Genomic DNA, 15231 nt, shown 5'->3' with positions numbered 1-15231 from the left:
TTCTGTAAATGCGCGGCGGAGAGTGGTTTTGGAAGTCACGGTGGCCGAGTGGTTAAGGCGTTGGACTCGAAATCCAATGGGGTTTCCCCGCACAGGTTCGAATCCTGTTCGTGACGGCCGCTTTTTTTTTTTTCTCCTCAAGAGTGTGTGAAGGGAGCCCCTTGTCTTCCACGTGTCTTTCGTGCACTTCCCTTTGTCTCAGAAACAGAAGCCAGAAGGTCTCACCTCTGGATTTGGGGGGAGGGGGCGGGAATGAGGGTGACCATGAGAAGCGTAATTATGCACCACTGTATTTATTGGCTGCTAGGATACAAGGCACTTTCAGAGTTCTGTAACTTCAGCTTTGCAAGCAGAGTTTTGGCATACCTTGTTTCATTCTTTTGGGAGGGCATAGCAAAGGATTTGGTTGAAGAAAGGTTAAGTTTTGTTCGGGAATGTGAATAACTGTTGTGCTATAATAGTCAAAACTGGAGTTTCCAGGTAAAGAGGGCACCTCTGGATTTCATGACCAGACGTCACATCTTGTAGGCCTGATTACAAAGAAGACCCGGGAAACAAGGCATTCTCTCACTGGGATTGCTGTGAAGAGCTGCACCTCAGGTATCACAGGGCTAGTGGGGAGTAACCTATTGAATCATGAACGCTGCCAATCTAGCTGGAGCCAGAGTGTGCGAAGATAACTCACTTTTTATTGAGTGCTCATTATGTGTTCTAAATTCTCCATGTATTGGCTCGGTGCTTTGTGACAGCCTGGAGGGGTGGGATAGGGAGGGTGGGAGGGAGGGAGACGCAAGAGGGAAGAGATATGGGAACATATGTATATGTATAACTGATTCACTTTGTTATAAAGCAGAAACTAACACACCATTGTAAAGTAATTATACCCCAATAAAGATGTTAAAAAATAAATAAATAAAAAAATAAAAAAAAAATAAATTCTCCATGTTCCAAGTTCCTAGCTAGGGTATTAATCCTTCTCTAGCCTCTAACCCTCCTGTACTCACCTCAGCTCGTTCTTCCTATTCCCAATTGCTCACTGTGGGGAATATCTAGGATACCTGTTGAAGATGTTCTCTTTGTATTTTATTTCTTGCACAGCCACATCTCCAAGAAGGTTCCCCAGGGGGCAGGGGGGTTCAAAGGTAATTCACAGAGCTTTTTACACATTTACACTTTGGAGTTTCCCACCTTCCTATCATTGCTTATGCTGTTTTTTCCATTCATGCTGTTTTTCCCTCACCACTTCCTTCCCCCTGGCCCCCACACCATTATTATTTTCCATCCTCCCCGTCTTTTTACCCCTCCTCTTTGAGGTTCTTGATTACAACAGCTAGAACTTACCACCACCATCCACTAGGTTGAATGCAAGGCATCTCCTTTGACACGCTTCTGCAAAAATTAATTAAAATAAAATAAAACAAGTTACATTATTCTACCTCCTAAATAGTCTCAACTGTGTCCACTTTTCTCAGAGGTGAGTGCAGGCTGGACCCACCACTTGCTGAAGGTAGGGGTACTTTTGAGGACCACATGAGTTGATGTATATATAAAGCTTCACTAAAGCATCCACACTACCCCGGTTTAAGGTAGCCGGGGACCTTAAACCCTTCCATGGTTGCTTTTTGTATTTCATGATCTGGTCCCTTTTTTTCTCCCCACTTTTTCATATTCACTACATTTCATCCACTGGTATTCTGTTAGTTCCTGGTGGCATATAGTATTTTTCTGTGTTCATGCTGCTCTCTGCCTGAAATAATCTTTCTCATCCTTACCTTCTTCTCAGTCTCCACTTAAATGTTGGTTCTCCTGGGAAGTCTTCTCTAACCACCTGTCTCCCACCATATCCTATTCTCTAATCTTTCTATGTGAAATCCTTCTTCCCCCATAGAATATACACTCTTGGCACATATAAGCCACTCCAAAAAAACCTTTTTGCGTACATGGGTGTTTTTTAACATAGTCATGTGTACATGCTTTAATCTTCACTCAGACTGGACTGTAAGCTTCTTGAGAGTAAGGACTGTGTATTTTATTTGTTTGTACCTCCTCTACTAGGCCTTAGACATAGATGTGATAAAAAAAAATGTACTGAATGAATAGAATCTAATAGGTTCTGTACTGGACTTCCTACCAAATCCCATTTTGCACACACTCTCAAATTTAAATATCTGAAGAGCCAAGACCAAAATTGACCAGCAGAGGGCAACCGACAACTATGTTGTGAAGAGAAGAAGGCCCCCATGGTTTACAAAATGGAGGATCTGGACCCAGAATAAACTGGCTGAGGTTGTTTGGTACTTGAGATACTACTTTTCACTCTCAGATGCTTGACTTGTAACTCTGGAGGTGAGAGGCCAAGACTTTGAACCTTCCTGTACAATAGATAATTTCAAATTGTAACCATCCCCATAGCCCACCACCCACACAATTCCTTCACCCTTCCATCCCAACAAATCCTCTGTCTCTATCCTTATATTTTTCTTTGTGTTGCATAACCAGGCCCCCTTTCTCACTATTCTTACGTATTTACTACATTCTACCCACTGGCATTCTTCATTTTCTGGTTCAGTATTTGGCCTTGCTCTTCTGAGCTGAAGTTACCTTCTGCACCTTGGCTTGCAGTCCCACTCATTTCAACCTCCTAAGGAAGCTTCCATGAATATCCTTCCATAACAAGTTAAAATTCGCCTACTCTACTCATTCAATCCTTAATTAATTTAGGACAAACAATACTATACCTTCACTTGACACTTTCAAATCACCATGTTGTTTTCTACTCTTTTTTTTTTTTTTAAATAAAATGTGTATCCTCTGGGACTTCCCTGGTGGTCCAGTGGTTAAGACTCTGAGCTTCCAATGCAGGGGGCCTGGGTTCGATCCCTGGTCAGGGAACTAGATTCCGCATGCTGCAACTAAGACCCGGTGCAGCCAAATAAATTAAAAAGTAAATAAAATAAAATAAAATGTATACCCTCTGCCTCCAGCTCCATGCTATCTTTAATAGCCTGTGGTAGAAAACTTTGCTATGTTTGAAACCACTGATTTCTTACTGGGCTTGAGAGACATTGTACTTCCTTGCTTTTCTCGTAGAACACTGTTTCTCCATCTCATTTTCTCCCTTCTTCTGAGGAGTTTTACTAAAGCTTCATTCTTTTCCCTCCTCGAGAAAGAGAAACCCCAAGCTACCATTCCAGGCATGGCCTCTCAGCCACACCATCGTCCTATATCTCCAGCTGCCTATATGTCTGCACAGCTGACCTAATGTCACCTAAAACAGCAGTCCCCAACCTTCTTGGCACCAGGGACCGGTTTCGCGGAAGATGGAAGATGATTCTTCCACGGACAGGGGTTGGGGGGGATGGTTCAGGTGGCAGTGTGAGCCATGGGGGGCGGCAGATGAAGCTTCGCTGGCTCGCCCCGCCACTCCCCTCCTGCTGTGCAGACCCTTACCGGTCTGAGGCCTGGGGGTTGGGGACTCCGACCTAAAACACAAACAATACTTTTTCTTTCCCAGAATCACATTCTCAACTTTTTCCATTTGTTAGTACTATTCTCTCAATTCCATCTATTTCCAACCTTAAGAATTATCAGACATTTTCTATTCTGCCATGCCCATCATTCATCAATCATTGCTTCCTCCATCACATCATCTATTTCATGCTTGTGTTACAATGGCCTTCCAGGTGCCCCAGTTTCACCACACTTAAATCTCTAAAACACTGCTTTCATCGTATTAATCCCGTCTAGGGATTTCAGTGCCCTATCTGTTCAAACACATGCTCCTATTATCAATATGCCTTGCCTAAATCACCCATTTTTTAAATCCTTAATTCTTTCCAGTAAGATACCCTAATCTAATCAGGCTGGGTGTCTCCACATCACAGCCTAATTCCTTCCTTCTGTCTCTTCACCTTAAAACCAATGACTAGCTAATGCCACCCTATACTGATTTTTTCAGCTACAAATTCTTAGATCTTAATCCAAATTGCTTTTATGTGACTAAAAAGCTAGTGTGGGGAAATCTAACACACAGGAACTTATTATCCCCTTGCAAGTTGTTGACTTGTTCCAAATGTTAAGAGGCTTGGATCTCTGAAGTTTATCCAGTAAAGCAAATCATTAGAGGACTTGAGCTGAAATGATCTCAACCTACACTTATTTCAGGAATGCTCTCATAGCACAAAACATTTCTGGAACTCCTTCACAGCTAGTTTATGAGCCACATTTAAATGATTCATTACTTCAAAATTACTTTAAAAAAAAAAGCTGAGCACTAGCCACCTTTATCATGCATCTGTTTTCCAGATTCTGTTCCAGATTACTTCTGGAAGTCCCTAAGGTCACATTCTTCGCTTTCTTCGCGTTCACTCTAGTGGCTGTATTCATTCCTGGAATTTCTTGATCACCTTTGGGAAGATAACTCCCAAATCCACGTCTTTAACCCTAACTTCTTTCTCTTAAGCTGTAGACCCACATTTCCTTTTTCTGGCTAACCCCCTCTTATGGGGAAGCACTTCCAACCGATTGTTCCCCAAATGAGCTCATTACTTCACCCCGGAAACCTGCTCATCCTCTTCTCCCTATTCAGGTTAACGACACTTTCCTCTCATTCACAGATTAGAAACCTCTGTCTTTATCTGTGACTCATCTTTAGTTACATGCCCCTTGTTATGTGCACTGGTTGGGAGCCCAGGCTCTGGAATGACTTTCTGGGTTCAAATCCCAGTTCTTACTATTAGCTACGTGAATTTTGTCCTTTGTCTCGGTTTCCCCACATAGAAAATGGACATGATAATAGTCTTTTTTTATAAAGCTGCTGGGATGACTAGATGTTTAATATTTAGTTCGTGACTCACGGTACGTGCTCAACCTGGCTGTTAGCCCCTTTCCTCATTGCCAATATCTGATCCTATTTGGAACTCAGCTCCAATGATTCCTGAGAAAACTTCCCTCCTGCATCCCACCAGGTAGACAGTTGACCCCTTTCCTCCTGTTGTCCCATTGTACTTAATTCCTACCTATTAGCAATATGCTATTCTGTATTTCCCGTTATTTGTTCAAGTGTACGTCACCTAAGCTTTAAATTCCTTTCAAGGAATATACAATTATTTGTGTATCTCAAATGCCTAGAACCACGTCTGGCACTTGACTGGCATGCTGTAAATGTTGGCTGAGTGAATCTGGTCAGTTACTAAGGCCTGTTGATTTTTCTCCCCTCATGTCTCTGTCCTCTTTCCTGGTCTATTTCAAGTTCTAATCCTCTCACATGAATTACTGCAAAGCTTACTAATATTGTCACCAAATTTTCATTGTTTTCCCATCGTCATCAGAATCATGAATTGGAAGTCACTCCTCTTCTCAAAAACCTACCTGTAAAACTGAAGTCCAAATTCCCTGCCATGTATTCAAGGCCTACCAAGAATTGTCCCTAAATTATCTTTAGTTTTATCTTCCATTACTTCCTTCAACAAACTCTATGCTTCAGATTACACTAGTCTGTTCCCTCTTCAACATGTCCTTCACCTTCACTTGTTTTTATTCATGGTATTATCTCAGCTTAAAATAGAGATTGCAAACTCTGGTCTACTCCCAGAGAGATCAGTACCTTACCCAAGGTTACACATCACAGAGCTGTTGTCCTTGAAGTCTGGGCTCCTAGCCACTCCACTATCTTGCCTTCACATCTCCAGACCAAAACATCTCCAAATATGGCCCACAGGGACCAGAAGCATCATGTGAAAAATGCCAGTCTCTGAGTATCGGGCCCACTAAGCCCCACTCCCAGGTGATTCTGATGAAGTATAGAATTAATGACCTCTGCTCTAGAAATGGATCTTCCCTGACCACCAGATCTAGGGCAGAAACCCTGCTTTGTGTCTGTCCTGACCCTTACCCCAGTTTGTAATTACATTAATTACAGTTTGTAATTACATCTCCCCTTTTCCCAATTTATTTTTCTCCTAGGACTCATGCTACCAAACATAACATGTTTTTCTTATTATCTTGTTTCTTGTCTGTCTCCTCAACCAGAGTTTTACAGCCAGGAGGGCAGGGGCTTTGGTTGTTTTGTCACAGCTGTATGTATCTCCAGCACACAGGACAGTGCCTGGAGCTCCATAAGTATGGGTTGAATAAACTGATGAGTAAGTAAAAAAAAACAAAAAAACAAAAAAACTCTGGTGGATTCTATGTTTTTGTTTTGTTTTATTCTTTTTTTGGCCCACATTAAAAAAAAATATATTGAGCCAACATTTAAAAGTTGTGACATTTAGCATAAACATTAGGATGTCCAAAAGTTCTTGAAAAAATAATAGGGGCAATGTTGGGCCCCTGTTCTTGTATAGCAGTGACCAATCAGAGCTGCACTGCCTGCTGCCCATTCGCTCAGGGCACATATTTGTCGCCTAGCCAGTTTCAAAAATCTCTCTCAACAAATACAAGCGTACAGTGAAGAGATTAGGCTAATGGTGGGACAACTGGACCTATGTCCTGATGTTACACAACATAAAGAACATCTCTCCTGTGATGTCTTTTATCCCCAGAACTGGTTAATTTGAATCTCTCTGACTCTAGGGGATTCCCTGGTGGTCCAGTGTTTCGGACTCTGCGCTTTCACTGCTGAGGGCCCAGATTCAATCCCTGGTCCGGGAACTAAGATCCCACAAGCCACGCAGTGTGGCCAAAAAAAAAATAATAATAATCATAATCTCTCTGACTCTAGATCTAATCCTGTTTAGGAAAAATAGGGGTTAGAGGAATAAGTTAAAGGACGCTGTGAAGAAGCAATCAGTCAAATCCGAGACCACTCTAAACAACTGGCCCAATTCTCTTCAACAAATAAGTGTTACCAAAAAAAGGTTGTTCCAGGAATCCAGACTGAGAGAGTTAAAACACATAACCTTCTGTAATGGCATGGTTCCTGGATTGGATCCAGGGTTGGACAAAAATCAGCTCTAAAAGTACTTTTCTTAGACCAACTGGGGAAGGGTGAACATAGATTTGTATTAGATTAAGGATACGTTGTTAACTTTAAGCATTTGTTATTTTGGCAACGTAGAAAGATGTTCTGAATTTTCAAATGTATATACTAAAGTAAAAAAACAACAAACCCTCTCTACTTCCCTGCCCACTGTCCTGACCTTAAAAGTCTAGAACAGGTTGGCACATTTTGTGTAAAGGACCAAATAGCACATTTTAGGCTTTGTGGTCCGTAGTTCTATGGCAACTACTCAGCTCTACTGCTGTAATCTAAAAGCAGCCATAGACAATACACATAACACAAATGGGCATGGCTGTGTTCCAGTAAAACTCTTCCCACAAAATCAGGCAGCAGCATGCAACCTGTAGTTTGCCAACCTCTGATCTAAAACAAATACACCTCTTGGAGAAGTCTTTCCTGGAACCTATCAGAATCAGTGGCTTTATCTTCCCTCTGCTCACATATTGCTTGTGGTAAGATCCACTTCCCACATTTATGATGTCTTCTTATACACTCATCTCAATTAGGGAGTAAGTTCTTTGAAGGTAGGTGCCATTTGGCTACATGAACCACCCCCCCCAGCCCCACCCTAGTGAGTTCTTGGCGAATAGATATTCAATGAATACTGTTTCCAAAAAACCAAATCTACCTTAAAAGGAAGATTTGGCATCATTCATGACATTCAAAAGAATGAGCAGCAGGTTCTAAAAGTAATTTTGAAGCTTAAAAAAAAAAAAAAAGCACTACCGGTCTCATTAGAGTACATATATTGCCACTTGTGCTCTATACTGTGATACGTTCATCAGTATCTTCTAATCAGACCTCGTATGTATGAAAGTGTAGTAAATTCAGTGGGCACAGGAATGTCCTTATGCTTTTCTTTTTGGCGCCACTAAAGTATCTAGAGTGCTATTAGATTTGTGTTAGGTGCACGATAAATGCTCAACAAATTTATAATATGGTACACTGTGATAAAAGAGTTTCTTTCTCATGATAGGGAGGTGGCAGCAAATGCCTACAAAAGGGTTTATCAAGATTTGACAACCACAGCAGGTGCAGTCATTCCAGGTTCCTTTCCTCCTGTGTACTTTCTTGGTTAGGAGACACTGGGGGTGGAGGCTTCCCTGCCTTCAATGGAATCCCAGATTCCAAAGCAAAGGTGTTTGTGGGACAAGGGGGAAAGGTACTTGCATATCGTCTATAGAAAATGTCCGCAAATCCCAGAACACATAGGGAAGACATGGATTTGGAGCAAAGGTAAACCCTGAAAAGAGCACAATTCAGATGACAGGTGAGAGTGCTTCAGCTGTGCAGAACAGGAGTCAGGAGAGAAGGATGTAGGAGGGTACACAAGGCAAAGAAGATATGAGGTGCACACTCCTCCCAGATAGAACTCCTCCTAAAACAGAGGTTAGTTCTAAGACAAGAGTAGGTTACAAAGCAAGGAAGAAGTCAGGGGAATTAAGGTGAGAGAAAGGCCAAAGCAGAGGAGAACCTTCATGAGGGGAGTGATGTGAATTAAGAATTGAGAGAGTTGAGTAAAAGATTTATTATTAGTGCAGTCAACACCATGGAACAGCACATATATAACACAACTAGCAACCTGCAGAGACACTAGTGCAAAGGGTAGGGAAGCCTTAACTGAGCTTCCTGGCTCCATCTTAGGGTGACAACAGGAGGGTATGGGCCTGGGTAAGGCAGGCAGGGGCAGAGGGGAGTGGAAGAAATGTAGTAACCAGACTAAGTATAGCAGCGTTTTCAAATTCCTGAGCACAATGTCCTGGAGCTGGAACATATGACTGTTCCTCACCCCCTTCAAGCTGTATTCCCTCCTCCCCACAGTTCCAGTGGAGCCATGACCCAGCTACCCAGACCTACCACAAGCTGGCCTGGAAAAAGCTCCAAAAAGAGAAGCTTTATGGCCTCTCTCTCCAGCCCCACTTCCACCTGCATATCACGATAATCATACCCACTATTCCTCCCCTTCTCTTACTCTGCTAGTCACCCCAGGGATTAAGGAATGCCCTGGGCATCCCGAAATGCAGCTGAAGTCCTAAGGGGATACGGGTGAGACAGCACAGCCTGTACTCAGACATAATTTCTATCCCATCTTGCCTGATGAAGCTTAGAACCCAGCTATATATATATCTCCAAGGAAACCGGGTGTTGGGGGGAGTGGCGGGCAGGATTTCTTCAAAATTAATACTCGAAGTCCAGAGTTTTACAGTGAGACCCTAGATGGGCTGGGAGCAAAGTTCTCCAGAGGGCACAGCCATTGATGCGGGACTGTCACATCCATCACTGGAATAGAGGAAGCTCCTCATCTCAGATGGGCTATGGAGGACTGGGGCAGACTTCAGTTCAGCCAAGGGCTCCCTTAGCCTTTCCTATATTAAAGCCAAAGGTTGTGCTGAAAAGGAAAAACATAAGACAGACCCCATCCCCGTCCCACCCTATCCAAAGATCCCCACAATAGGAACAGCAAAAGAAAAGTTTTAAGTTTTGTAAATTTTTTTTTCTTTTTCCTTTCTTAAAAAAAAAAAAGTAAATAAATTAAATTGCCAACAATGTGGCTGGGCTGGAAAAGTGGGGTAGCCATAATCAGGCCATTCTTAAAAAAGAAAAACTGTGAGGGAGGGAGTGAAATATAAACAAACAATGGCCAAAGAAAATTATCAAAATAACTAGTTACAATCACAGGGCTGAGAGAGAGGAGTCTATGGAACTATTATGGCCTGTGCCAGAGGCAGTGCCTACCCAATTTCAGCAAAAGCCAGAGAGCTGCTTCCTGCTGAGCATATTCACCCCAATGGACTAACCCCTCACCCCAACCCTGTCATTCCCTAATCGTGAGAAAGTGTAGGAAAGAAGAGCTCATCTGGAAATTTTCGGCATCCCCACCTGCACACCTGCAGACCCGGCGGGAGCCCACACCTTTAAGGTGGGCTGAACAGGGTATTGCTTGGCACAGAGGTCCAGTCTTCCCCTAAGGGCCACCAGCGATGGCCTACTGGCCTCATTATTTCTAGGGTTTTGTTCCATCCTTACCATTTCTTTAGGATGTCTGCTCCCCAGAGCTGCCCCCTAAATGCTGTTTAGAGAGTCAAAGGCCTGCCTGCTCTGGATTCCCTGGTTTTGGAGGAGGGGAACAGTTAGAGATGCCTCACTCCATCCTGATCCTCTAGAGAAAATGAGTATCTTTGTGCTTTCTGAAAACATCTGGAACCAGGACCCTAGGCAGGAAAACAGAAATAGAGGTGGGGACTTTCCCAACCAGATGGAAAATATACAGACAAATTTTAGGGGAAGAAATTAGGCAAATGGAGGGAATCTGGGTTTCCCACCTGAAAGCCTGAGCAGAGTGCCCTGGGGCCCTCTTCAGTGGCAGAAGAGCAGGGAGATGTGTGGCTCTAGCGTTAGCCACGGAATTAAGGAAAGTGGGGAGGACTCAGGGCCCCGCTGCTGGAGTGACAGGATTTTCTGATTTTCATCTCTTCCAGATAGCCCGTCGAGATCTCCTATATCTCTTCCACGCCATGCGCAAATATCATGACAAGCCCTGGCTCCTGCACCATGTCATCACCCATGTGCTGGTTCTCACAGGCCATCACGACAACAGCCTGCTTGCCAGGGATGCGCTTGGCCACGTAGTTCTCATAGTAACGCCGGTTCATCTGTCTTGTCTCTAGTGTGGCCAGACCCTGGGGCCAGCTACGCTCATGGGCATTTTCGATCAGCTCGTTGACAATAGACGCAGGACAGCCACTCTCCACCAGGGAGCGCTTGATTACAGCCTGGAGTACAGCATCTGGGGTGGAGATCATCCCTCCCCAGCGGGTCACTCGTGCCGGCTGCAGGGAGTTCACCCACCTGTGTGGAGGGAGTTGGAGGTGGTCAGTCCAGCTCGTCCCCTTTCTCTGCATTGGCTTTTCTCCTAATAGGAACGACTGCCTGCTCTGCACTCAACCTAACTCGATTCCTCCTTCTTTCCTTCCATCATTAGTTCAGAAACTCCAGATCTTTCCCTAGTTGGTCCCATCCGAGTGTCACCACATGTTACTCACCAGATTAAACTCCACGAGAGTAGGGTTCCTGTTATTTTTCTTAAAAATCCCAATACTTAGCACATGGTGCCTGGCATGTAGTAAGTGCTCAACAAATGTGTACTGAATGAAGCAATTATTCCTCTATACTGTGTCCCTCGCAGCACTATTTGCACTATACAGACTGACTCACAGTTTAGTCTATGAACTATGCAGAACTCCAGAACTGAAAGGGATCTTAGACTTCGCTTGTTTACTTCACTTGTTTTCGCTGTATTTTAGATCACTTTCCTGGATTTGTACTCTCTTCTTCTCTGAACTGTAAGCTCCCTGAAGTCAGGGACAATATCTTCTCTTTTTGGTCTTCCTAGCACTCCCACAGCCTTTAATACAGGGCTTTGTACATGTGGGTACCCATCTAACTCTTGGGTAAGCTTTCCCTTCCAACCACCCAAAAGAATATGAGATCCTCTGCTAGGGTTGAAGGTTATCGCCTCCTCCTCTGGCCCTGTTCTTCATCCCAACACCTGAGAAGCAGTGGCCCCAGCCCAGGCCTCTTCTTACCCTCCCCCCAGGGCTCAGTGCCAGGACGTGGGATGAATGACTCCACGTCCTGAGTGACACTCACTCTAGGATCTCGTTGTACTCAATCGTCTCCTCCAGGCTCTGAAGGTTGGGGTTGACACTGCGAATTGCACGCATGTACGCCTTGAGAAGCTGGATGTCTCGTTTCTGTGGGCGGGGGGGGGGAGGAGAACAAGGGATAATGGCTAAGACAGACAGTAGATGAGAGACAAAAGTTTGTCTGAGAATGAGGGAAATGGAGAGATCTGAGGAACAACCAGAGTGGAAGCTTCATGAAGACAGGGATACGACTGTATCATTCCCAGCTGTATCCCCAGTGCTTAGCATAGTGCCTTCAAGGGAAGGCATTTGATAAATGTTAAGTAAATGAATGCCACTGATGGGATGAAGGGAAGCAAGAAGAGCTCCAGCCTGATTCACTGCTATGCACAGGCAGAGTATCCACTGACCAGGCTCTCAAGCGCACGCACAGATCTGCCGCTCACATCCACGCCTGCCACCCACAGGCCACGGGCGCGAGGTTATCTGCATGTGAAAGACGTGTGCTGCCCTGTGTTCTCTGCGCCCTACCTGCTCTGCCAGCTGGTGTTTGTGTTCTGCTGAGGTCTTTTCCAGCTCTGCAATTCGTGTCTGCTGCTGCTGTACCACTGAGCGCAGGTGCTTAATGCAGTTGTGGTTTGGCAGCTCATCTTTGGGCATCTCCAGGCTGCCACCCAGGGTGGGAAAAGAACAGGATAGGAGCATTAATGGGACATGTGAGCAAAGGCAGATAACTGCTGAGAGGGCTTTTTCCTACCTGAAATGACTAACATTCATTCATTTCCAACATTCAGGCGCCCTCTTGCTTATTGCCTTCATTTCCTTCTCCCCAGCTCTCCCTCGTCCCTTTGCTGTCTACTTCCTCTGGGCCTCTTTCCCTGTCTAAGACAGTGTTTCATCTCCCACGTGGCTCTCCTCTCCTCCTACAGATTCTGCCTGTGCACTCATTCCTTCTGAGAATCCCTAGATTCACAGCCCTAGCTATCAGTATTTAATCAAATATTTCACACCTCAAAGAAAGAAAAAATAGGACAACAAGGAATATGAGAAGCCTGGATATTAGAGCAGTCAATCTGACAAAGAGAAAAGTAGTACTGGATGAAAGGGAGGAATAAAGTATATCAGTCTTTAGTGGTATCACAGAGATTGCTGAATTGCTGTCTCCCTTCTTTCATTAAAGCAAGAGCAAAAAGATCGTAGCTCGGAAAGCAGCACGGGTGAGATCTTGGAGCAGGGAGCCAGGGGGGCCAGGAACACTCCTTGCCTGCAGGGGACCTCTTCAGCTAGCGAGCAGGGGATCCAGAGACAGGGGTATAAACAGGAAGGCCCTTATCTGTGTGGGCGGAAGAAGGGCAGGAATCTTACCCACAGCCCTGTTCACAGGTCACAGGCCGTTTTGGGTTGTGCTCACAGTCACTGAGGTGAGACATGAGGTTGTCAAGCCGGACAATAGCACTGCAGCCAAACACAGCGTTGTCGCAGGCGATCTGCAGCTTTGACAACATGTTCCGCATGATCCGAGGTACTGGGCGCAGGTGGGCGACCGTCACAACACTCCGGTCCACCGGACACGTCTGCTGCTGAGAGAACCACTGGGTGATGCAGGCGTTGCAGAAAGCATGCTCGCAGTGAGGCGCCTAGACGGGAGAGCAGCGCAAAAGGGGCACAAGAGAATTAGCAGGAGCTAAGAGCCTGGGTACGATTAACTCCGCAAAGCCAATCAAGCCTCTGCGCAGCTTCTAGGACCAGAGGTCCCTGGGGTCACAGCAAAATATAGATCTACTATGGGCAAGGCATTGTGGCGGACAGGCTTCAGATATGTTTCCTGTGCCCAATAGTCCAAATGGATTGTGACATAAGACAAACAAGTAAAAAGTTATATAACAGTAAGAGATATAAATAATATTCCAGGACAATGAGAGAGAGGACATAAGGTAGTCAATTTTTTTTTTTTTTTGCGGTACGCGGGCCTCTCACTGCCGTGGCCTCTCGCGTTGCGGAGCACAGGCTCCGGACACGCAGGCTCAGCAGCCATGGCTGACGGGCCCAGCCACTCCGCGACATGTGGGATCTTCCCAGACCGGGGCACGAACCCGTGTCCCCTGCATTGGCAGGCGGACTCTCAACCAGTGCGCCACCAGGGAGGCCCAGTAGTCAACATTAATTGCCAACTGGATTACATACTCAATAATTGCCAAAGAAATCCAGAGGAGGGTGAGATCTTTCCAGTCTAGGTCAATCAGGGCAGGTATTTATGGACAGGACAGAATCTGATATGGGTCTTGAGGGATAAGTAGAGAGGAGGCGGGGGCAGAGATTTACTGGCAAAAGTTCAAAAAAAATTTTTTTTTGGCCACACCAAGTGGCTTGCGGGATATCAGTTCCCCGACCAGGGATTGAACGTGAGCCACAGCAGTGAAAGTGCTGATTCCTTAACCACTAGACCACCAGGGAACTCCCCCAAGTTCTTATTTTATGAGGCCCAACCTGAGGCGTTGCCCTGAGTCCCAATGACCAGGGCTACCCTCCAAAACAGGACTAGATTTTTGTAGAATCACATTCTTTTCAGTTTCACAAAGATCATATTTCAGCCTACTTCCTCGATAATGCAAAGAGAGAGGACTCTCTGGCCTCTGTGGAGATACAATCTGGCCTCCAGCATGGGACAAACACAGTAGGCACTCACTAGATGTTGATGCATGGATGAATGACTCGAGCACTTATTATGTCCCAAACATTTTGCTACATGCTTAAGATAAAAAAAACAGACAGTTTCTGCCTTCAAGATGCTCACAGACACCAAAGACTGTAACACAGAAAGGCTTCATAAGGAAAGAAGTCATTCTCAATATCATTAATCCAACTGTCAGTACATTTTTATTTTTCACTTAAAGACATATTTGATTCTTTTCAAAATCTTATAGGCCCTCTCTCCAAAAAAAAATCCTGTTTGTCTACTTTTCCCCGTCTGTACTGCCGATAACCCAGTTCAAACGATCATCTCTCATCTATATTATTATGTCTTCTAACTGGTTTTCCTACTTCTACCTTGCCTCTTTATAATCCATCCTACATTCAGCAGCTGTGATTGTTTAAAAAGGCAAACTAGATCATGCTTAAAATTTTACAATGGTTTCCGATTACACTTAAAATAAATCCAAACTCCTGCTCAGGACTTATAAAATTGTTTGATCTGGCCCTGTGCCTCTGGCCTCTCCTCACCTCACATCATGCTCCCAGCACTGACTTCAGCCATTCTGGCTTTCTCTCTGTTCCCTGTCCACACCCTGCTCATTCCTGTCTCTTGCTTTTGCTGCTCCCCTTTGCCAGAATGGCCCCTTATCATTCAGATCTCAGCTCAACTGAACCTCTTTGGTGACCTTCCTGTCTAAACCTGCCACCTCTGCAGAAGTATATAGAATGCAGTACCTTTTGTGTAAGAAAGGTAGGCAAATATACATATACATTCATACTTGCTTGTATCTGCCCACACACACACTGGAAGGATACCAAATAAACTAGTAAAAATGGTTATCTATGGGGGGATTAGGTGGACTGGGACAAAGATGGATGCAAGACTGTTCA

At 44.7% G+C, this 15231-nt stretch overlaps 1 protein-coding gene and 1 non-coding gene across 5 annotated transcripts in view; one reads left to right on the top strand and one right to left on the bottom strand.

The window, feature by feature from the left end:
- Positions 1–34: 34 nt before the first annotated feature.
- TRNAS-CGA (transfer RNA serine (anticodon CGA)) lies at positions 35–116 on the top strand. Its single transcript has one exon. It is a non-coding gene; the product is annotated as a tRNA-Ser (tRNA).
- An 8397-nt stretch (positions 117–8513) lies between these two features.
- RNF41 (ring finger protein 41) overlaps positions 8514–15231 on the bottom strand; it is a 26321-nt gene continuing 19603 nt past the window's right edge. For all 4 annotated transcript variants that reach the window (XM_060306698.1, XM_030866662.3, XM_030866664.3 and 1 more), the window contains 4 exons: positions 13012–13283; positions 12178–12313; positions 11651–11754; positions 8514–10849 (listed from right to left, as the gene is read on the bottom strand). In XM_060306698.1, the coding sequence (XP_060162681.1) occupies positions 10498–10849; positions 11651–11754; positions 12178–12313; positions 13012–13283 (864 nt within the window). In that variant the 3' untranslated portion in view covers positions 8514–10497. The remainder of the gene's footprint in view (positions 10850–11650; positions 11755–12177; positions 12314–13011; positions 13284–15231) is intronic.

The sequence above is a fragment of the Globicephala melas genome, chromosome 10 (assembly GCF_963455315.2).
Source record: "Globicephala melas chromosome 10, mGloMel1.2, whole genome shotgun sequence".
Taxonomy (NCBI): domain Eukaryota; kingdom Metazoa; phylum Chordata; class Mammalia; order Artiodactyla; family Delphinidae; genus Globicephala; species Globicephala melas.
The sequence above is the reverse complement of the archived record's forward strand: the minus strand, read 5'-3'. Positions and strand labels throughout refer to the sequence as shown.